We start from the raw sequence: 24,249 nt of genomic DNA on the forward strand, positions 1-24,249 counted from the left end.
TTTTCAGGGAGCCATGTCGGTGGTTTTTCTCAATCAGGCGAATAATCCCCTGCTGAAGTCTGCTGAAACGCGTGGGAGTCCTCTACTGACTTGTTACCTCTTACTGAAAGAGGGAAGGAACGAAAATTCCGAGATCTATCGCAGATCCCTCAAGTCGTCCATAAAGGTGAATGTCTGGACCGAAAAACGACTTATCATCTTCTCGATCTCCGACTCGTTCTCATCCCGCCCGCGACTGTTGCTCAAAAACTCCTGCTCTCTCGAATGTTGCTTCCTCTCTCTGACCAGCAACGATTCGTGATGATGCCGTTCCGTTTTCCCCGGAGCCGTCTGATTTTCGAGTTCTGCGATTTCTCTTTTAGTCTGACCGTGCTTCTAGCCTCCTACGTCCCGTCAGGAGCAGGCCTGACCCTCGGCTGGCGGTGAGGGTAGCAGCGATTCCTTTGCGATGAGTAAGGTCACGCTGAACTGCATCGCACTAGCCGGACTCTTTACGCGATCTCCACCCGAAAATGAGTGTCATTAATCCTATCAGTGATCCCTTGAGGCAGTTTGAGAAATTATGGCCGACGCATTCAGAATCCTTGTCTCTGATTTATTCCGTACTTTCTTCTCCCGTCCGTGCAACTTCCGTCCACGCTCATTCCACTCGAAACATTCGAATTTTATGTACACTATTTACCTTCCGTCGATGAATTATATATACAAATGTGAATGTCTATGTACAATTCATGCCACAGGTCCTCTGGAGTATTTCCTCTCCTAAATATTGAATCGAAGGATCATTGACTAGAACGCATCTGGCTCCGCGAGTCTGGGATAGACGATTTTCTCCTGAGATCCGAGTTTGTCCTTCGACGTTGTGTTCGTTGGGAATACGTGCATCGTCACGATCTGCGAAAATCCGACACCATGTTAGGAATCTGTCATCCCAGATGAAATGATTCAAATGAGCTTATATCATCGGGAATGACGGTAGAACAATGATTATACAAGTCGGAATGGATTGGTCCTACGGTGCTCAGATTGATCAGAAGCATCGAGGCATGACTCGAACCTGATTGTTGTTAGACGTAGTAGAGGTTTTCACTTGTTGATACCGCGGCGTACGCCGACCGAATTTGACGAGACTCAGGATCAACAGGAGCAATGCAAGGCACACGATTGATCCTGACAGGAGAAAGAGAGGCACCTTCGAACTCGAATGCGACAACCAAGCGATGAAATGCGCGAGTCTCTGTGATCCGGCCAGAGCGCTCGATGACGTCCCTTGCAGTTTCAGGGACGCAGAGCCCTCACGAAATTCCTCGGAGTCTGGCATCAAGGGGAAGGACACGCTCCGACGTTCTCGTGCTCTGGAAATCGATGAATTTGTTCTCAGCCTCCCATCAACACAAGAGCTAAGCTTCAAAAATATTTCAATTTCAGCTGAAATCAAATTATTTCGGGACTGACTAGCGGCGACTCTGCGCGCATCCCCCGCGAGCAGCCGCAATTCGGACTCACCCCCTCAACGATTCGGCTGATAGCGTGAAGATGCAATGAACGGTCCAGAAAGTGATGTTTTCTGAATCTCTCTGAAAGGCGAAAAGGGGATCGCTCTGGAATAAGAATCCATCGGCTTTCTGGTCATCTCGGACAGCTTCCAGGACTTCAGGATCGAAAGACGTCGGGTCTTGGGACATCATGACCGCGTTGAAGGCCTGCCCCTGGAGCTGGGTATCCACCGAGTAGGGATCTTGGAAATCCTGTGGGAAATCGAATGTCAGGCATGCTCAACTGTTCTTTCCCGAAGACAAGCAGTTAAGGATCTCCTCTTCCGCGGAGAAGATCAGCGAAATTCTGAAGGTCTTACCAAGATTTTCAGGAGACAGTTCATCTGGGTATGATCCGCACACGGCTGTTCTTTCGCGTCGGGGGACTCTTGGGGCATTGGTTTGTCCGAAGAGCAGAGATAACATCGTTCGATGTTCGCTTGGAAGACGGCAGCTCCGTTGCCCTCGAAGAAGGCCCGAACCTTTCCGTAAACAAGATCGCCTGCAGCACAGATTTCATTCGGACCCTGAGTCCTTGATTCCTCCTCAATTGAATTGAATGGACTCGAGGTGCGAGAGACTCTCCAAGCTAAGGCTTTTGAGACTCCACTGACAGAAACTAACACCGCAGGGAGAATTAGACTGACGTTACCTTCAACGAACGTGTCTCCAGAACCCCCCTCTGAGCTATGCTCAGATCGCACGTTCTCGATCCAGCTGGATTTGTCGCGAGTCAGCGACAATTCGCTCCTCAATAAGTAGGTCGTTCCCTCCGATTTCTTCGGAGCCTCTATGTGGATCTGGAAGATCGACGAAAGACCATTACACAAGAGCCTCCCAGTACTAGCCGCGGGGCGCGGGGAGCGCATATCGGTTCGTGAAACGTTTTAATTTTCGTATCACGGTCCAAAGATCACATTTCTGGCCAGCCGTAGCAAATCACGAAGGGTCCCGGGATTCTACTAACCGGGAATGAGAAGTCCAAGGAGCGCTGAATTTCGGCATCGTGGCACTCGTCTATCGAGTTCTTAACGTAGACACAAGGGTGCAAGGTGAAGCTGACGTTCCCCCGGAATCGCGAAACCTACGGCATGGGAGCAAGTCGTTGATTAATTGAATCGAATGCAGGGGCGAGCACGGGGAGATCCTTTCCGAACTTTGCACATTCACGTTCCTCCCGCCGGCCCAATCTGAGGGTTTTCTGAGCGAATTCTGGACTTTCTCTTTTGGGCCTCGGAACGACCGTTCACTCACCATTTCGACAGATTCAATTAACCATTCGAGTTGTGTAGATGAGAGGCTCCGTTGTAGTTGAATTTTCAGTGTGATTCGAGGCTGAGATGTCGCCGAATCGGCTGTTATCAAAGTCGAGTTCCAGTCATCTGTGGGGAGACGCGTTTCGATCATTCAGCCGACTCGCTTTAAGTAATATGGACGGTCGGTCTGATCTCTCTCATCTCTCTCGGCGCTTCACTCACCATGGTTCTTGTTCAATACGAGTCTTCCTGGTCCGGAGAGGAAAGCGAGGCTGCGGAATCTGATTTGGAGGTGTCCGTTCGGAGAGATCCTCACTTCTTCCATTTCGACAGTTCCTGGAATCCCAAATCATTCATACCAATTAATTAATTCTCTTCGAATCGCAGAAGGGGGACAAACTGGTCTAGCCGATTTAGCGGTCTCGCGCGTCAAACTAGGGAGAGAGGGCTCCTTCCCCGTAGTTAATTCCCGAGTAGAGAATGAGTACTTCAAGGCGAGTGATATTATCATCGGTTCGTGGTCGTCCACCGTCCCGCGAGCTAACGGAGACCTTAGCTTCCTCGGCTTGCGAGGAAAATATGAGCGAGGAGCTTCAAGCGAACGGATATGAGACTCTTGACCTCGATTCAACAATCAGCTCCGTCGCACTATTACTGTCTGTGGCAGCCGTCTAAACACACAAGGATTTCTAGGTCAGAGACGAGATCGGGCCGCGTAGCTGACGGAGGGGACGTGAACGATCGAACATCGATAGATACACAGTCTGCGTGAAAACGCTCCATGTCTAGGAATGACAAATTTCCCTACGGCACAGCCCCGCGAGGCAGACGATTGTCTGTCTGAACAAACATCGACAATTTGTGAAGCTAGACAAAGCAAGATCTCGCTGGCGAACCTCGTACGCAGTAGCTCACTCGTCACGCGACTGCGACCGAAGGCTGAGAATTAATTTCCCTTCAGCTGTCGTGTAGAACATAAAAAAGACGAGGGAGGCGGACATTATTCCTTCGCCGTCTCGTCAGCAGAGGAGTATTACGCAACTTTGAGAGCGATTCGACGTGCGAAAACCGCCGTCTCCGACGGTGACGCCACAACAAGCATCCCACGAGATAAGGACACGGATGGTCGATCGAGAGAGGAAGTAGTAGTAGTGTAAAAGGGTGGTGGATGAGGCACTCGCTTAACTCGGAGGGCTGCTGATGTCGAGAGCAAATGATTCCCACTCGGTTCGTGGTTTCCTTGTGTGACACGAACAGATTCGCGTTCGCAGTGACATTCCACTGACAGACAATCATTATTACAACAACGAATCTAGCCACCGTCGTCGTCATCGTGGACGACGCCGCGCCGTTCGACACCCGGTGGAGCTCGTGGTTAACGGCCGAACTCGGGACGACGGATTAAACCGGATCCACCTGAGGCTCCGGTCTTGAGTCGTCATAAAGCCAATGCAGTGAGAATTCTGAATTCGAGTTTACACTCACCCCCGTTGAGCTTTTGATCGCTCGCTTGATTATTATCCGAGAGGAAACTCAGCTGAACGACGTTCGACAGCGAAACATGCCTCCAACGCACTTGAGCGGGTGACGACTGCGATGGACAAGGAGTTCGATAGAAGTAGGCGACGTGAAGAGGCAGAGAAAGCGTCACCGTTGAAGCATCAAGCTCTTCGATCGAGTCCTCTTGCTCGTCAGAAGAAGCGAACACTTTCGTCTTGCGTTCGGCACCGCAGAGCTTTTCGAGCTGCTCGACAGTGAACACCCGATGGAATCTCCACGAGCAGCTCCGCAGTGACAGCGTCGACATCAACGAGCTGCAAAAGAGGAACACCCACACGAGTTCAAAACAAACACTCCGGAGACAGAACAAACATTCTAATAAGCGACCCTGTGCGCTGTCCCTACGAGAAAACGTTGTTTCCGAGGACTGGGCCGCTATTAGGGATCGAATTGGAACCAATCGGATCTGCAACGCTGACGAGGAGCTCCGGATCCCAGAGCTACGGGAAAGCCTCGTATGCTTAACGAACGCTTAAGTTTATCCGTCTTTGGGGACGGCTTACCTGAAATTGGCGAAGTTCGAGCATGGATACCGGGCCGCCACGGAAGATGAGCTAAGAACCGACCGGGGAATCGGCGACGTCGACACCAACGGGAGAAGTCCGTCGCGATGGGGAATGGTGACGAGGAGCCGCACTTGGGGCCTTGACGGGGAGCTCCCTTCTGTTGTAATCGGATGGAAAATTTTAGCCGGTTTTAGCCAGAGATCTCTCGACCCTTCGATATGTGGCCCGTCGAAGGAGCCCCTCAAAAGTTTTTGTTCCTCCAGTAGAAATCGATGGAAATCTTCCGTATGGTTTTCGAAAAGCCCTCCTACATACGCGAGAATTCGTACTGACCGACAATGCTCAACGTGGCGGTGTAGGGATCCGAAGCAACATCGTCGGGGTTGGACGGTGGACAAACCCCCTCGCTTCCAACTTCGTAGACAATGCTCTCTCGTTCTTCGCCTCGGCCTTTCCCCAGTTGTCCCTTGACGGGCGCGAGCTGCAGTCTGACCGAGCACGAGATGCGCGAGCCGGGGACGAGGAGAACGCTTTCGAGTCGAGCAGGGAAATTCACATTCGTCGGAGGAACAAGCGGCTCGAGTTCGTCCGACGAGTGAAGCGCCCATTTCCACCTGACAGAAACGCTCAACGCCGGCCCATTACTGAATTCCAGACGACTGCACAACGGAGACTGCGGCGAGAATGATGGATGGCGTCCGTCACATTCCTGAAAACACGCGTCTCCGATGAATCCGGATGCAGATTAAGCTTCTCGGCCGAGTTCAGACCCACGGAACCCCGGTCGATCATCACGTCAGCCACGCGATTGGGCTCCATGATTGCCAGATACTGTATTCCTTCCTCTGAGTTCCGTAGGTCTCAGAGTTGCGGATACGCGTTAAAGATTTTCGAGAGAGATACTATGAGACCCGTATGAGATCCATACGGCCCTGATCTTCGAAGTTCGTGAAGAGCATGCTCATGCAAAGTCCGAGGAATGGGGACCTTCGGAGGCGGAAAGATGGTCGAGCAAGACCATGACCATGCTCACCGTGATGCATATCGCTGGGTAACCTCGGTTAAGTCTCATCGAGTGATTGAGGACGCTTCCGTCTTCGTTCAGCGAGAGAACGACCGGTGGCGAGCTGAACGTTTGCTCGGAGGATACCGCGTCGATTATGGAAACCGTCGCCTGCAATCGAAACCAATTTCAGCCGAGACTCTCCACGAGCGGCATGGTACGCGCCTCGTCGCGGTCACCAGGAGGACGGGAAGGACGCTCGGGACAAAACAAGTGACGCATACGCGCTCGCTGTGGAAGCCTGCTCGGTGCCGGTTGGATATCTCTCGTGTGAAGGCTTCCGTCGCCATCCGTCATTCCCTCCCACGGTCAGATAGGGTTTGCCCAATTAGGGTAGGGAAGGACGTGAATCCCGGGAGGGAAACGCTAAAAAATCGTCTTCTGTAGTTTTCGTCTCGAGATTATCTCGAGCATTGACTGTTGGGAGCCATAAAGATAGGAGAGGATGGGTTGCCGTCCAAGCCAAGAAATCTTTTACGGCTCGTCCGACGCACAGCCGAGACATGCATCTGTATTGCACTCCGCGAGAAGGATCGATAGCAGAGCTCTCGATATCGATACCCTTGCTCTGATGATGGCTAACGATAATGTATACGATAAGCTTCTCTACGGCTCCATCTGGCGGTGGGAGGGTCGTAAGAACGAACGAAACTAACGAACCAAGTCGTGATTTGAATTCAACGCAGAGGGAAGAGATCGCGCGATTCCGGCAAATTACTATCGACTTCGACGCCGCTTACCTTGGCCAGCGGCCTGCGGGACTGCATTTCCTTGAGGACGACGAAAAACGCTTCATCGTCCTCATGATCGCGGTCGGCGAGAATTTTCAGCGGAACCAGGACACTGCGCGACGAACCGCTGAGCTCGAAGGCTGGAAATCGATTCGAAGTTTAGTGTTCGTCGGAGCGGGTCGCAGGATCAGCCGCGCCGTCTCACGGAGTATTTCGAAGACCGCTCACCTTGATCCAATGGGACGTAATCGATCCCCGACGTCGCTCCAGACTTTTGATGTTGAGTTTCGGCGATAAAGTTTATTGGAGACGTCCTCTTATCAGTTCGGACGACTTTGAGGAAGACTCGCACCTGAAATCGGACGTGGGTTCGGATTTTCGGGAGAGGTTGCGATTTCAGAGATCACCCAGTTGGCTTCGAAACCTCCTGGGGATTTAGCTTTCAGATGAGAAAACGGGCTGATTCCGACGTGGACAGCGCGAGCGGCCCGAGCATAGTCCGAGCGCAAAGGAACAGCACCCGAATCCAGACCCGATTCGAATCGCGCATGAGTTCCTCGGACCGTTCCCTCTGATTCGTCTAATTATCGTCATTATCCGCAGCGGTTCCCATTCCTGCGTACGGATGATGCTGACTGATAATCCCCTTATCGCTTAACAAATAAAGTCACAGAAAATGAGGCCCACTACTGTTAGCTTGTTTCTGGCGTTCGCATGCGTGGTATCCCCCCGTTCTCCCTGGTCCCCTCCAGCTCCGAACTCTATCCGTCTCTGCGGCTCGCGTCTCATCGGCGCGAGCCGTGCCTCTCGCTCCGACTTCTTTTGCGTCTTCATATCGATCTTTATCCCTGGTATGTTCACCGCGCTGTACGAACTGCTATCAGTAGACAGAAAAATCCGAACCCTGATCGGCGGTGAGCGCCTGGACAAGCTCATGGTTGTCCGCATCCGACGGGGATAATTCGCGAGGATCGGTGAGAATCCCACACAAAATCGAAATGGCTACCAACGATTTCAGGAGATGCTGAAGCGACCATGCAAACAACAATGATGACAGCGACGCCATTAGCGGCAAAACAAATTTCCACCAAAAACTCCCATCGGCATCAAGGCAAGCGTGGGATGGATCCCGATGGTCCTAGTTCTTGAGCTCATTCGGATCATTCAATGAGGATGAGCCGATCCGCGCGGCGCTCAATAATGAAGGAAGAATCTAGCAGTCGCCGATGAGCGCTGCGCGCAGACTGAGTGTCGGTTTCGTTCGACGGGTCAATCGACGGGGAAGGTGAATCAAAAAATGATGGACGTGAATTTTCAAGTTCTTCCGGAGAGGTTGAATTCGTGAAGGAGAACAAAAGGTGTAGAGCACAGAAACTCAAATCGCTGAAATCCTCCCGACAGGAAGGTTTTGCTCCTCCGAGGATCGGCATTTATTCTGGTGACTATTCTGAGTACGAGGAAGATTCGGCTTACCGTGCCATTTCGAGGTTCTTGAACGGTGTAGCTCGCGTGCTCGAAAGTCACGCTGCTGCGGAGACGCTCCACGGGGAAAACTCGACGAGATTGAGGTTGAATCAGGCAACCGGGCTTCTCTGATATCAACTTGAGCTCGATGTCTTTCTCCTTCACCGGCGGAACCTCAACTTGAAGTGAAAGCGAACTCTGGTCCCGGTCGAGCGTCAAGGGCAACCGATTCTGTCCTACGGTCAAGGTCACGCCTGGAAATACGTCTTGTTAGAATATAATGCTTCCACCCGTCCTTATCTAATATCAGTAAATCACGGACTATGTCGAGTGATTCGAGCTCGTACGCATTCCTCTCGCAAAATTGTACGCCCTCAGCCCGTCATGAAATTTACGACCGATCCGGATCCGAGTGATCAGCCGAATCAGACTTTTCGCTCTCGCCGGACAAGAAGAAAATCTTCATATCATTGGATTGGCGTCTTATTCTCGAGCATGGAGAGCTTAGGAGGATTTCCCCGTGCGTTCCGCGATTCGATTCAGGTGCTCCTCGCATTTTCTCGGATCGACCGCCTTCGTCAATGCCATCATGGTTAACCAGGATTAACCATGTTTATTAACGACAGCTGATTGTTCCTAATCTAAAAGAAGATCCGCGTTTCACAAATCGGAGGAAGACGTCAGTCACGCTAAACGATGCTCCGGCGAAGCCGTCAAAGCGACCGCATCAACTGTTTGACGTTCTCTTCCACAGGATGATCTCATCAGATCTTCGAGAAGCTCTCATATCTGAGTCCCTGGCGACAGTCATGACGATGGCGGTCAGGGACTTCAGCAAAAGTCTCCGAACCCTACAGGACTCCAAGCAAATACATGGAGCAGAGCTATCGACGGTGTCCACACAATCATCATCCGATTGGGTTCCCGATCGAGCGAAATGATATTTGTTCTAATCCGATGAACTCGATTGGATGGACGAATCAGCGAAGCCCCTGAAGTTGCTGAAGGCTCCTCAGTGGATGCGGCTCCCTGCCGCGATCGAGGTCAAAATCGAGAAATTATCCGGAAAGTTTATCGAGCTCTCCATATTCGCCCCCGACAGGTCTTCCGTACTTCCGTCTCAACAAGACTCAAATTCCCTGAACGACCTCAGCGCTCAAGCTCCTTTGGCCGCCGCTCGAAGGATCACCCAGAGCACCATTCAAAGAACCTTATCGACATTAATTCTGATCCCTTTCTACACTCACGGAAAACCAAACGACAATATTCGATTTGTAGCGAATTATCAAGGTCTATGGGAGAGTCCCGCTCCGAGAGCGAGCACCAGAAATTCAAATGAAGCGGAAACGTGTCACGATGTAATTCGATGACTTCCATTCCGACGGATACTTTGACTTGAAGAGAAAGAGAACGACCCTATACGATCGAGATGATACGGTTCCATGTCAGCGGTTGCTTCCAGAGCGTCAAATAGGTAATTAATTCACTTGTAGGCATATGAGATAATGACAGCGCGTTGAGAGCAGGGACAGAGATGGCTCTGGTGACTCGGGATGCAAACTAGCCGCAACGCATCAGTTATCATCATTGGTAAGGCCGGTCGGGAGAAGCCGAGCGGAATGCCACCCGACAACCTTGAGACGAGCGCGAGTTAGTGGCTCTGAGACGATTCGCTGCCTGTTTTTAACTGTGACAAGATGTGAGCGTGAGATTCTTTTGACAGTTTCGGAAACGGATCCAGGAGATCATTCTGCGGCCTGGAATTATCCACTGGAATGATTCACGTTTCTCAACTGGGATAATATACATGTACCCTGGTGATACGGAGCATCTGAAACATCGGTTACACGTTGCCAAGTATCAAGTATTCGGTTAGACGTAGAATTAAGGAGGTAATAGGGAAACAAATTAGGGAAGATAATAATAAGACCAGACATAGGCGAAAACTCAGTACGAGGAGGCACGCGGAATCGTAAAGGGAGCGTCTCGAAATTTCGAACAGAGTAAACATATCGAGCGAATTTAAGGGTTGCGGAACAAGGAAACAAGCCAAAGCGATGTCTGGAAGTCGCCGGGCAGGAAGCCCCTTCGTCTGAGAGCACATCTCATGGATTTAGTATTTTCTCAGGCAGATATTTCCGAAGGACCGTGATGATTCCCATGCATAGCTGCATAATTGCGCCAAAAAAATTCCTGAAGTGTGTTCGATCCTCACGAGGCTCAACCCTGGCTTGTGAGCACATGGGTCGTTTCGGCTCTAGAATTTCCATTCCGGCTCTGCGATTCCGATACAGAATATAAAACGTGGGAAGCGATTCAGAGATGAGTAGACATCGGATGGATGACTCGGTTGAATGACTCTCGGTTCGAATCCCTGTTTCATTCGCAAAGCCACGCAAGTCCCGAATAATGAATGAAGATGACCAACAATCGATCGAGGGGTGGGAAAGTCGTGCGAGGTCGACCGGAACGAGTTCAGAATCAGCTGCGTCGATATGGAGCCGGGGTAGTGGCGCAGAAGAGTAAATATCGAATCCGGGCATTGATATCTCGATCGGGGGAATCGTGTTTATGGATCCTGTTTTTTTTTAGTCTTGATAGAGAGCGTCGAGCATTGCTTTCGGCGGTGTCTTGTGTCGGGAGACTCACGGAGCCGTCACTCAGGTCAGCGGTTTCCGTTTCGAATTCCGAAGATGGATGAGGACTAGGTTGCTCCTGTGCTGACCTGCATCTGACCCTCGGGCCACAAGAAACCGCTGCTCCATGTTACAGCATGACAAACCACCTGATACAGCCGTACAGCCGCGGATTTTTGACCGGAAGGCCTTCATACGACTTTGATGATTAGTATCCGATAACCTTAGGTAAACATCGACTCACTTGTTGATGAGGGAACGCCCCTCCGTGTCACCGTGACGTTGAGTTGATCTCCGAGGAAGCCTTCATCGTCCTCGACGGAGAGCAGCAACCAGCACCATTCCAAGGAAACCGATACGTTTTCATGGGTCCAGGTATCTGCAATTCCCAAGAGGCTTCTATCATTGTCCATTGACTCTCCGAGGCGATCACCTTCACTTAATAATGAATGAGGAGAAGAACTGTTCCAAACTCAGTTTTTGATATTGAGCTCGGGGAAAATATCCGTCTCTTCTCTGTGGGGGGCCCGAAATCATAGCAAATCGCCGCGTATGATATGACGAGTGGAGGCCGCTGAACAGATTCAGGGCTTCGGGACCGATGCGAGATGTCATATACACACCGCGAATTCTCCAAATCCATTTGCGGGCTATCGATCTCTCATAATTCCAATTCGTTTCAAGACCGTCTTCAATCGCTTCCATGTCTGGATTGCAAAATATCTGTGCTTCCCTTCTGATAGAATTGATATCATCCGGACCGAGCTAGGCTAGTCCGAGAAAAGGGGGCCTGGGGAATCGAGCACGCTGGAGGAGAAATTCTCAAGAGAGCCCGAAAGTATGTTGAGGGATAGAGATAGGACGAGAATAGAGAAGTCAAGTTCGTGTCTCTCAGATCGCCTTCCCTGCCCATTCTATCAGATTTCTCTATTTTCCCACAGAGTCCGAAGATCGAATGATCTTCTCTTTCCTGCGAGAGAACTCGGATTCTTTTCTCGTCGGAATGAAGTCTCACCAGTGCGGAGCAGTAGGTTGAAAGAATCCTTGGTTCGGAAGTGGTCGATAGCCTCTTGTTTGATCGAATACCGCAGGACCGGACTCTCTCCTGGAAATAGAACGATTTTACGTAGTTCCTTATCACACCTTCGTCGGAGAGAAGATATTTATTGGTCAACTTTCGTCTATATGAGAGACCGGTCGCAGATGTGCAGTCCTCCCGCCTTACGGCTCAAAGCGTCATTCCACGAAGAGGGGAACAAAGTAAACATGTTTCATGGACAGTACGGATCGGCGGCGACCTTTCGGTTCCATCCGGCCGCTTAATTTCCCTTCCATGATTTCTGACTTCGTTTCTCAGATCTTCCGAGAGGCGACGTTTCGAGCGGCGGATCTCACCCAGAAATAAAGCACCACGACGTGACCGGAGTGGGCTCGAATTGCCAAACGCGAAGAACCTCTGACTGTTAATTATGAGGTGCTCTGCAGGTAAACACTCGAGCGTAGATTGTTGCCGCAACAGTCCCAGAGAGTCCGTATCGTCCAGCCGTTCTTTACTCGATTCTTTCGCTTTATTCGTTCGGCGGTTGATTCTGACACGCCACCGCGCCGGCCGCCGCCATCAGCAGCGCGTAAACACAAGTTAGGGGCCCATGCAGAGATCGGATAGAGTTTCACCAAGGACTAAGCCGCGGAGCCAATCTCAATGGAGCCATTGCACACGCTCAACGAACGAGAACAACGACTCTCCGCAGCCACCAAGCCCGAATCCTCAGCCGAGGGTTTCGAATCCATCGTCAAGATTATCTTCAGAGACCTCTGAGGAAATCGTGGACCGCGGGAGAGAAGTTCTTTCAAGGAAAGCCATCGAGTGAGCACTAGGTGACCGTCGCGGGTAGGCGAGTAGGATAGCCGCGGGAGAGCAAGGGGAACAGCGACTTAATTACGGCGAGTGGCGTCTATACATCTGGTCACTTGTAAAACTCTCGCGTCGACTCACGGGCGGGCGTGGCTGATCGATGGCATCTATAAATTAATGGCATTGTGTACCTCAGCTCACTTGGCGTCAGTGACAGACCTCAAGTGAAGAATGGCCAGCCATAAACTCGGTCCGAATAGGGAATACGACAGACGAACAAACACACATTCGCATGCTCTCATCATCGGCCGCAGCCACGTGTGTAATCCTTGTGAGAGCCTAATGATGATCCTGATGGCGCCGTCAACGACGTTCTTTGCGTCTCCCTTCTGCGTTGAGATAATCTGGATCGAGATTCAGAGTTTTCCTTGTCTCGGAACGGGTCCGGATGAAGATTTTTCATCCGATTCGCATCCCTCTGGGATCGTATCTTTTCAAAACCGAACTCCCAGTACGCTCACCATAGGCTCCCGAAAAAGGGTGCCCGGGACGCTCTGAAGTGTAATGATCGAGGCGGAAACGTGGCGTGAAATTTATGTTCGATTTTCGAAGCCGACCCGAGGCAATTTGAGGTGATAACATTCACAACGCGTCGGTATCGGCCGGCGATCATGAACGAGACGAACGCCTAGGATTTATGTCCCGCGGTGAAGATTTCCGCGCCTCCTTCAAGGCTGCTGCGGAACGAGGAGAAGAAGAAACGAAACCATGACGCAGGGAGAAAAAACAGGGGAAAGCGAAAACACAAAAATCAAGAAGGACCAGCGGGATGCTGGCCAATAACGCTAAAATGCCCCGAAAAACTTGAGCTATAAATATCCGAATGAGTTGTGTCCGTGTTGTCTATGCGTCTCTGGAAGTGACTGACGGCGAACGGCACAGCAATGTAGCTGTCGAGCGGACCGCTAGCGAGCTAAAGGGTGAGAAAGAGGAGGGAATTCTATAATTTGTCTCTCTAAGAGAAAATATTGGTCGGGTTTTCCTCCCCGAGGAACTGGTTTCTCTTTCGGAATGACTTCGAGGGTCATAACTCACTGACTTGACCCTCGCGGAGTTCCGAAGCGCCCGTCGTCCGAGTCGGACGGGCTGGCGACATCAGTCGACCGAGTTTACCGCTAGAGATATAATCCGCTATGATGTGTGTATATGCAGCTATTTACGTCATGATACGCGAGCGAATCGACGGGTAGCTGAGATCAGCTGTGGCTGATCGCACTCATCTTCAGTCGGGCTGGCCTCGAGGAAACTGTCCGAGGAATATCCAGCGCTGACTGCGGTGATTCGAGGAGTGACGAGCTCTAGACGAATGCTCCCAGCGCTCGGAAAAAGATCCGCCATGCTACAGGCTAACGGTTGTTTATCCGTTATGAAAAGCAGTTTGAAAATCCATTCGTCATCGATAGATGTCCGTCACGAACGATTCGCAGCGAGCGATAACCGGACCGACACTTCGAACAGATTCTATTCAAATCCACGAAAGCATTCCGAAAGTTCGAGAGAAACACTTGACGGGGCCGTAAACAAAGTGATGCTGAGCATCGAGCAGGATCTGGACGGAAGTTTTGTCATTCCAACGTCGCGTCAGGAGGATTTTTCGGAATGGAAAGAATTCGACCATCCTTTGCTCTGCCGGATGAAACTCCGGAATAAAGGCGCGCTCCGAACGGCTCTCGACATACCCCCCGAGCAATGTGTCCGGGCCGAATCCTCCCAACCTCGACTTCACAATTCTCGCATGGAGGAGTCGGAAACTCTCCGTAGGGATCACCCCCTGTGTCAACGTCTCAAGTCATCGAACTCAATAATTCCAATCCGGAACGCCTCCGTCTCGGAAACCGGATCTCTTCCTGAGAAGACATTCTCGTCGTCAAGCAGGAGAAGATCTCCACAATCGAGACTCAGGGGCTTGGAACGAGAGGTCGGCCGCACGTCACATCAGGGACCGGAGAATGTATGCTGGACAGCTTGCCGGGGAACGACGGGAAGTTCTCGATCGCGACGAGCGTTTAGTAAGACTCATGGAACTCATCCATGGAACGCCTTTTAACAGCTCTTGGCGTTGTCGTACGTCGAACGGAAGACTCCGTCCATGAACTGTTCCGTGGCGGATCCATCGAACGCGTCAGACCCTCCGAATAGACTCAGAAAGCAATGAACGTATGGCCAGCACTGCGGCAGTGCCGGACCTTTGCTCGAAACGGAGCCGAGCTCCTACATATTTCTCTCGCTAAATAATCCTTTCGTCGTCCTACCCGGCCACTTTCTGCGCCGCAGTCTTCTCTCGATCCGTGAAACGATGGAGAAACCGCGGGAAGCGAGCGAGCGGACGTTTCGGACGAGTCCGAATGAAGACTTAATTGTTTAACATTGAAGCCATGGCCAGGCTCGACCGACTCGCCCACGGTCATGACTAAAAGCCAAGTGTCTCATGTTTGCTCAAGGCATGAAATCGTAATTTCGAATCTGCCCCAAAAGGAAAACACGCTCACGAGCCTGAAACGTCTCGCCGAAAGTCAACGGTCGGAAGAATGGATTATCATTGCCCACCTACATAGTGTATTTTTCTCTAGAAAACAATTTCTCGTGTTATAAATAACTCTCAGTAAGGGAAGCGAGTGGAAGATTCCGTTTCCGGTGACACTGCTACATCACAACGAAGGAAGAAAATGGGGCTGGACGGGCGGCGAATTCGGGGACGTAATCCGGTAGCGCCGAAGACCGGTCGCTGGAACACGGTGTCTCCATAATTGGACATATCGGAAGAACAACGCGCGTGTGAGCGTTCCTTCATCAGACCGCTATCGTCGATCATGAAGGAATGAAACCGAGCGAAAAGCCACCGCTTATCCGAGCCACGTGCCAACCTCCAGAAGTTAATCTTGCGTCTTGAAATATTCACTTCCACTGTACATCAAACAATTCCGGGCTCGTACTAGAGAAAAACCGCGAGCAGCCGCGCAGTTCGTCACCTAATTTGATAAATAGCTTCTATAAGACTTTCAGACTGGACCTGAATCGTTTCTGAACTTCGCTGGTCTTGGGAAGTGCTACAGCTGAGGCATAGCGAGGAAATTCTCCCGCCTCCGAATGCAACACGTTCTACGAGTTGATTTCATGTGACTGTCCACCAGATGGATCGCTTTGAACTACTTCATCCGCCATGAAATTGTGTTCCGAACACCTTGAACTTTCTGGTCCATATCCTTCCGAAGCTGAGTGAAAGCTCCCGATGGTTTCAAAGGAAACGCTCCGTAGGTTGCATTCATTTACCACATGCTGTGCGCGCTTCTCCCCTAGATTCGGCTCCTGAATCGCTTTCATCGAATCTCAGAATTTCCCGCGCAAAATAGTGCCTCAAGGTCCGCTCTTGCCGCCTTTTTGTGGAAGATTTGAGACCCCAATCGACTGAGGAGACCGGAGGAGAGACCACCAGCGGTACACATCCCTCTGCCAGCGAGAAAAGAGGAATCTTTACTTTTTCGGCACGTTTGCTCATCACTCCAAGTTGGGCTCACCAGAGCGTTTCGTGTCATTATTTCTACTGAGTGTCATTATATTTTCTTCCGACTGTGATTTTGAAATGAGTGGGGCGTCATTTAACAATGATGGCACAGAGTCATCTCAATTTGAATTCGCCGTGAATTTTCTTCGCCGACTGCTGCCATCGACAAGAGCAAGCTTCTCTCTGGATTGCTACTCGCCGCTCATTTCGAAACCTGCTCCGATAGCGAATGCGAGTGCTCCCTGAAGTTCACAGTTTTTGTGAGCACGAGGATTTTCGCTTATTCCCTCGGATGCATTCCGAGGATTCACCGGGTGAAAGATCCGAGCCTCGGAAGGATTAATTCGTGGGTCTTCTTGTCTCCGGGGCATGGAGAAATTCTCCCGTTTCTCAGGAGGTTCTCTGAAGTTCGAGGGGAACCTCCTACCGGCTCCGATTATCACGGGAACAGTACAATGAGTGTAACGCAACATTCGTTCAGATGGCCTCCGACGCGGACACTTGCGGAAGAAAATAAGATGACTCATGCTCCGATTCTGACCAATATTTTACGAACTCTGTACCCATCATGGGTTTCCGAACTGGGGAGACGCGCATTCGAGGTTTGTCGGCATCGGGCTCATTACGGATGGTTCTCCGGAGATACTTGCTCCGATCATTGCCGTGAAATCATTATTCAGCCCAACGACACCACTTCTCGCTCTTTCTTTCTCTACCCCTTCCGTCTTCCAGCTCATTCTGATGCACCCGAACCATTTTCTGCGGGTCAGAACACTTCTACAAATCGCCTCTGGAATTGATCGCTTCTGTCTTTTTCTCTCGCAGCTCCCCGATTGGTAATATTGTGATGACGTGATTTCGGTGGGATGAGCTACGAATAAACACATGATTTTTTCCCTATTGGGAGAGCACTTGCATTTGTTCCGGTTCAGTCCGGGTGCTCATCGGAACCTGTTACCAGGGATCGCAGTCTTCGCCGTCAGGAACCAAGATCGCGGAGAAATCGTTCTTGGCGCGAGAATACTCTTCTTGTGTCATCACGGAGATAAATACACTTTTTTGTGCTATTTGGCGGGAACGCGGTTCCGAACTAATCGGCAGCTCGTTAAGACGGCGGCTGTCACTGACTAAGTCGATGAAAGGTTCCAATGCTTGACCCGATATTAGTCAGCGCGATGACAGAATCAGTGGTCGAGGAGACCGCGGCGGTCAGGGAGCTTGCCGAGTTCCTTTTTCGGGGAAACATGTGGACGCTTTGTTCGCAGCTTGGCTGACCTCTCGGAGCAGCTGTGTTTATTCGGGACAAGATAACGTTTTGCTCGCAACACGTCCTCCTGATACTCTTGAATTTGATGCCATCCATGAAGGTACGGAGCTTATCATAATTCGAATTGGCAACAGCGTGTGAAGAGTTCCAGTGCACTGGGTCTATTCACCTCGGGGCCGGATGGGGCTCTAGCCCCCTTTACCCCAGGACATTGTTCCGTAATGTAAAAGTATAGGAGCGGGTCGCAACCCCTCCTCCCCCTCCCGCTGGAGAAACCCTCGGTACGTCCCTACACGAGTGCCCTTCAATGGGCTTCCATTCCTCAATGAATGATTCGCGAATAGAGAAGAGAGAAATCGGAGAAACTCAGCCGCCTAGACACACTTGGTGCCCACGTTCAAGAAAAAGAGCTCTCCCCTAATAAACCGGCATTCAATTCATGATCTCGGCTTTCGTGATGCTCATGATCTCGTTAGTTCGAGCTCTCTGTTCTTTGAACATATGAGGAGGATCGATATTCCATCATGGGGAGCGATAAACGAATCACACCCTTCAGAGTTTGGACTCTACGCATTGCGAATTGGGTAGTGCCTCTGTCATTTCTAGAGCATGTACCCGAACTTTCATATTCCGACATGGTGATTTATGACTTCCCTTACGAACGCTTACATGCTGTTTTAAGATCGGTTGAAACTCACAGACGAGAAGGTTCAACAAATTCACCGAAAATTCAGCAATCATGTTCCCTCCTGAGGAAGCTCCCGATGGATCTAGTTCGGATGATAATGAGCTCGTACTGGCTTAAGGCAATCTCTTGCCGGAATTCGACGACACGAGCCGGTGCGCGGTCACGGTCTACCGGATGAAGGTTAATCCTCCCGCTAGTTTCCGAAAACATCAACCTTCGTCAGAAAATATATCACAGATCGTAATCGATCTCTCTCTCTCAAGACTTCGAGAAGTCTTAGAATTATTTCGCGCGGTATTTTCGAGCCGGACCAGAGGCCGACTGTGCGACGTGTCCGACTTCTGCAAACTGGAATGAGTAGAAAAAGCGGATAGTATGCCTAACATAAGCCTGGAGCCTTAACGCCATGCAAGAGATCATGACGCTGTAGCCCCGGAGACTCGGATAGTTTCCGTGATAGCCTCGGTGTACCGCAGGTTGCCCCGCTGCATCACTGAGCGGTTGCAGCAGACACGTCTGGTAATATGCGCGGGAGGAGTTATTCGTTCTCAAATCCCACGAGGAATTTCAAACGTGTTAAAGCGCATGTTTGCTGAGTCGGCTCTGATCCCCATTTCGACTTCGCCGCCGTTCCCACGATCTCAATATGTCCGTGGCGCAGTTTATCCAACGGTAGATGTAGCTCAGGCTACTTGCTGGAGATGGATCAATGATCCCACTGTACTCCGAGCCTATCCATGTTGACCGCAACAGTATCCGCGCCGGAATGAGAGAAATCATCCGTCACAGTTCATTTTCGAAAGGCCGCCATCGTCAACCTATGCCCATGGGAAAATCGCAATGTCGAAAAAGTTGAACCGGAATCCAGGACCAAGTAGACAGGATCGCCGAGTAGATTTCGCTTTTCTGCGCGCATTCCCTCGACGGATCCGTGGTCCTTCACCAGAAACTTCTCGGTCGGTGTCGCCTAATAGCCCGGGTGTGAGCCGGCCGTGTTTGCACCGCGGATTTTGAGAGCCCCTCTCTCGAAAGAGCACCCGGAGCGAAGATAGACATCTCGATTATTTTTGTTTCCCACTAAAAGACGCTTTCACAGCTAACAAAAACTGTCCTGTGATCGCAATCTTTATAACAGCCGCCGAATTCCGAGATGGATTTCGATAACGGTCGGGGCTTTACTCGCATTTTCAGCAACAGTCACTTGTCACCAAGTGGTTACAGCCCGGCGTCGGGTGACGGTTGATGGCTCTCCGAGCTCGGATGCCGGTCGAGTTCGAGGATTCCCCCATGGGGTGGTATCCAGCCTCAAAATAATCACACCCCGCAGTAGCTCCCGAATCCGTTCGAGACAAACAGCTCCGAGTAGAAACTCCGTCTTTTTGACCCGCGGTGATGACTACCGGGATCTGGCCACTGGCCAGCCAGCCCGGAGCAAACCGAAGTCCGTGGAATCCTACTCCCATATTTCTAATGACCCAGGGGCTTTTTCTCACATTTCATCTCGCTTCCTCACTCGAATTTTCAACTCACCATCGGTGAAGCGCAAAACGCCGTTGATTGGCTCACGGAGCGTCCACAGAAGATCGATACCTTCTCTACTGAGGTCTTTACCCTCGAGAGACGCCGTAAATTCATTCGAATCCAGAACGAAGGCCGTCGAGGCAAGAGAGATGCTCTTGGGTTTCAAGTCGGCGTCCTCTAATGAAGGCGCGATTATGGCGATGGAGAAATTCTGTTTTGGTGAGGTGTTGTAGCTGTCGGTGACTTTGAAGCTGAAGCTGTCGTTCATGCAACAGACTTTCCAAGTATTTCGATAGGAAATCCGTTGGTTCTCGATGTCGTCCTGAGTGAACTTCACTGTTTTCTCATCGTCCTTCAGAATTTGTCCGAAGCGAGGTTCGTCGGTTATGATGTAGGCAATCTTCTCGGCTGGTGTATCTTTGTCGGTGGACCTGAGGTCGTGACTCGTCAGTTTCCGGAAACCGCGCGCGTCGAGATGGACCTCCCGATTGTTTACGACGTAAGGCATCTCGTCATCAACCGCCAAGACGTGTACCGGAGCAGAGAACGAGAAATTATGAAAACCGTCGGACAGGGTTAATTCGAACAGGTCAGTGTTGCTCTCGGATCCGTCGTGTTGGTACGCGATTCGATGCGCTTCGACGTCGGTGAACTCGTCCATTTTCGAAATCTCGCCGTTAGCCCTCAAGATACCGACGGTTCCGTGCTCGGGATGCTTCGACACCGTGAACAGCAGTTTGTCCTTCGGTATGTCTCGGTCGATGAATTTCATCTTGACCGGTGCTATCCGACCTTCTAAAACTGTTACGTCGTCGATGCTCAGGTACGGAGACTCGTCGTTGGTGGGGATGATTTCGATATTGATTTTACTCTCCGGTGATACGTTCACGGAATCGGTGCAGATGAAACTGAACGAGTCCTTCCGGGGCTCCTGCTGATAATGCAGGTTCTGGACGTAGAATAAACTACCGACGTTTTCCTCGGTGAAGCTTAACACAAAGCCCTCGGAGCTTGCGAGGTATCCCAAGTTCGACGGCTCGGTGATATCACATTTGAAATGAAGAGAGTCCTTGTCCTCTATCACGATACCGAGCGAGACGTTTCCGCCCTCCTGCACCGTGATTTCCGGGGGCAGCGTGATCCCGGGGGACGAGTTGTCTACAGGGAGGATCTGAACTTCAATTTTTATGTTAGTCCCGTCCTCGTTCTGCAGAACGAACACGTCATGGCCGATCTCGAGTCCGACCTCGTCACCGGAGTGCTGATACGTGATGTTTATCATCCCCGAACTGCTCCGGTCTTCGCTAATAGATGCCTTGCCGTGTCCTGGTTGCTGCACTACAACGAGGTATTGGCTTCCTCCGATGGTCATGCTCTTGCTGGAACCTTCGAGGACCTTCATACGCCACGAAGTTCCATCGAGACGCTCGGTGTCGTGACTGAGCGAGTCGTACGGGAGAAAATTCAACTTTATCATCGAGTATTTCTTTTTCGTAGTCGATCCGCTCGACGAGGTCTCGTAGTCGTAGACAATCAGCTCCAACGAGTCGTTGACATTCCTCGAGTGTGGGACGTATCTGATACCCAAATTGTGCAGTTCGTCGAAGGTGAAGATGTCACCGACGATCAATACGTCGTTCTCGGGATCTTTGAGAGCTCCGTGCTTGGGCGCTTCGGTGAGCATGAAGCGACTGGAGCTCACGTTGTACGTCTCATTCATCATGTTGTCTCCCAGGACGTGGATGGTGGCAGCGGACGTAAGGTTAAAGTTAAACGTCTGTTCTATTTTCACCGAATCGAGATAAATGTAGAACTTGTGGTTGTTCACCTTGTTGCCGTACTGATCCGAGACCGAGAATTCGAAAGTCAAACTTCGGGGCTGCAAGCGATCCAAGACATACGACGGCGGGTAGTAGAAAACGCGACCCATGTTGATGTCTTTCTGGGTGAATTCGCTTAAACCACTGCCGCTCTCGTCAGCGATTTCACCGATGGCGGTAGCCGATGGGTTGCCGGAGTCAATGAGCGGTGACGTTATCCTGAAGGTGATGTGTTGAGAGCAAGTGTTGCCATCGGAGGAGGAATCCTCGTAGTTCAGGTGGGATTTCTCCAGGACCACTCGCTCGTTGCCGGAGGCGCCCACCTTCATCTGCAGGTCGCTGTTTTTAGCTTTGCGGGGATAGCTCTTGTCCTTGGTCCCATGAGAGTAGTGGATGGTCGTGAGGAGACTCGCGGAGAACATCGTGTTCTCGCAGAGAATTATCACGTCTTCGGATCCGATCTTCGCGGCCGGGGAGGCTCGATACGCGACTCTCAGATGCAGGACATCCGAAAAAGTGAATTTTGTCGTCCGTTTGTTGTTCAGGAGGAACTCGCCCTGCGACGGCAGCGGCTTGCTGACGGTGAAAACGATCTCGCCCAGATAGACGGTCTTCGAATACTTGAATAGATTCTTCGACACGACGGTGCTCCGACCGATCATGACGGATAGGCTGTCGAACGTGAGGTAGAAATTAATTTCCATCGGTACGACAATCACCGGTACCAGAAACTGGAACGAACTCTGATTGGGCTTGAGGACGAGGTTGTCCGTGGAGATTTCTTTGGCGGACGAACTATACGTCAGCGGGGAGTTCGCCGCAAACTGATCCACGGTCAGACCGTCGTGGATGAGGACGCCTCTCGTGAAACCCTCGACGGTCCAAATCCGGAGATCTTTCGAGCTTTCGACCACGAGAGTGGCGGAATTGTTCCCGTTGACGATGAGGTCCTCGTAGGCTATGGCCTGGTCGAAATCGGCCTGCTTCAGACTCAGACTGAACTTCTCGTAGGATTCTCCTCCGAGGATGTTCACTAAGTCCATTTTGATCTCCAGGATCGGCTCAACGGTTTTGCAGAGGAGCGCGATTTCAAAATTATCGATCTCCTGCGGTGAAAACTGACGAATCTGTGTCCGCGAGTTCGCTTTGAAGAATCCGCAGTTTTCCGGAGATCCAAGAACTCGGAAGAAAGCTGCAGTTTCATCGGTCGAAAGCGCGGTGTGACTCACTGGCGTGAGGATATTTGGCGTGACTTCGATTTGAAGGCTCGACGAGAAGGTGGGTTCCGGTGCCTGGAGCTTATCGACCATGTAAACGATGACGTTCGTCTCCTCGCCGTCCAAGTCGCTCTTGATCGCGATCACGAAATCGTCGAGATCGGTATTTTCGGAAAAATGCACGTCGGTGAAATCCTCGCATTTCTGCCACTCATAGAGATTTTTTCCACAAGCCCCGGAAAGCTGTTTGAATTGCGGGAGCCGAACGAGTCTCGCCTGACACCGGTTCAGGTGGAGAACTTTCGACAACGTCTGATTGATCCGTAGAGTCGCAACGGAACCTGTTCTGAGAACTTTATTCAGCGCAGCGTTCTCAATTACGGTGAAATGTACGGCCACCACATAGGCGTTCGCCGCGCTGTCCTGGGCGAGGAACTCGAGAACGAATTCCCTCGGTTCCAAGCTGCCGAGATGCGAGAAGCGCAGCTTCCCTTCACACTTCGGATGGAACTCGACTTCGACGACTCTGTGGTGTTCTTCAAACTGCGTTATCAGCGTGACTTTCGTACAGTTCCTAAAAGAGTCCACCGATCCGGTGAAACCGCGTGGTACGGTTACATAGTACCGTTCCACCTGTAGCGCGCGGAGCGGAAGGACCGCGACACCTGCCAGAAGCAGCACAATCTGGACGAGCCAGTACATTGCTGAGCTCAATCGCACGTTCACATCACATCACACGAGAGTCACGAGAGCTCGTAGGTAATCCACTGCACCTTAGACACATTTCACAGTTTTTTCTTCCTTTCGATGGCACAATCTGCGCGCTGTGGTAAACACTACGGAATTCGGTCGCTTCAGAGGCTTCCGAAAATGTGTTTCCGACGCTCAGAAGAAAATACTTTCGGCACAATTCATGGCAGCTGGCTCACTCCCATTCTGGAATCTCGCACCGTTTCCAGCAGCGGCATCGAGGGGAGTATTCGACTCGATTTTTCTACGGCTGTCAACGCAGAAGTTCCAGAATGTCCAGCTGTCAGTGAGTCAGAGAAGCACATCTGAACTTGCCCGTGTCTCTGAACGAGACGATCTGCCACCAGTGGAGAGTTCGCAGAGAGAAAGGAGGCCAGGAGAGGGCTATCCATCTGTCCGAAAGCTGACTACGACAACTATTACCACAGCTACTGACGGCGCGGCACTACTACGATCATAGAGAACGAGCGATGGTGCTGTCGCGCCTTACACTACCGATACAACTACCGGTGGGTTACAGAGCCGTTGGCGACGTCGACAACGTGATAAATCAGCGACGCGCAGCGTCTACCGTCGCTTGTAGACTGTAGACAGAATATCAATTTTTGTGACAACTTGCCACTCACCTGTAGCGTAAGAGGCAGTCAAAAAAAGCAACGTTCTGGTCGGCGCAGCTACTTGCCGAATAAGAGAGTTGAGTTCCGACTGGTTCGGGATTCGATGCTCGACAAATGCAGAGAACCATCTCGGAAAAACGAGCCACACTTCGCAGGGATAGCGATCCCTCACTGAGGAATCGACTGCAGGGGAATCAGGTG

At 51.1% G+C, this 24,249-nt stretch overlaps 1 protein-coding gene across 1 annotated transcript; it reads right to left on the reverse strand.

Annotated features, from left to right (window-relative positions):
- Positions 1–789: 789 nt before the first annotated feature.
- Positions 790–23,383, reverse strand: LOC100898321 (extracellular matrix protein 3). The gene is made up of 19 exons (XM_029111535.1): positions 19,654–23,383; positions 14,486–14,493; positions 11,767–11,851; positions 10,996–11,130; positions 8,125–8,369; positions 6,880–7,003; positions 6,661–6,791; positions 5,891–6,031; positions 5,191–5,566; positions 4,855–5,014; positions 4,277–4,605; positions 3,014–3,127; positions 2,790–2,917; positions 2,503–2,619; positions 2,188–2,335; positions 1,856–2,037; positions 1,507–1,748; positions 1,058–1,355; positions 790–894 (listed from the first exon to the last, which is right to left on the reverse strand). The coding sequence occupies exons 1-19, from the start codon at positions 23,381–23,383 to the stop codon at positions 790–792; spliced, it is 6,798 nt and encodes a 2,265-aa protein (XP_028967368.1).
- Positions 23,384–24,249: the final 866 nt, after the last annotated feature.

The sequence above is a fragment of the Galendromus occidentalis genome, unplaced genomic scaffold (assembly GCF_000255335.2).
Source record: "Galendromus occidentalis unplaced genomic scaffold, Mocc_1.1 scf7180000077448, whole genome shotgun sequence".
NCBI classification, from domain to species: Eukaryota; Metazoa; Arthropoda; class Arachnida; order Mesostigmata; family Phytoseiidae; genus Galendromus; species Galendromus occidentalis.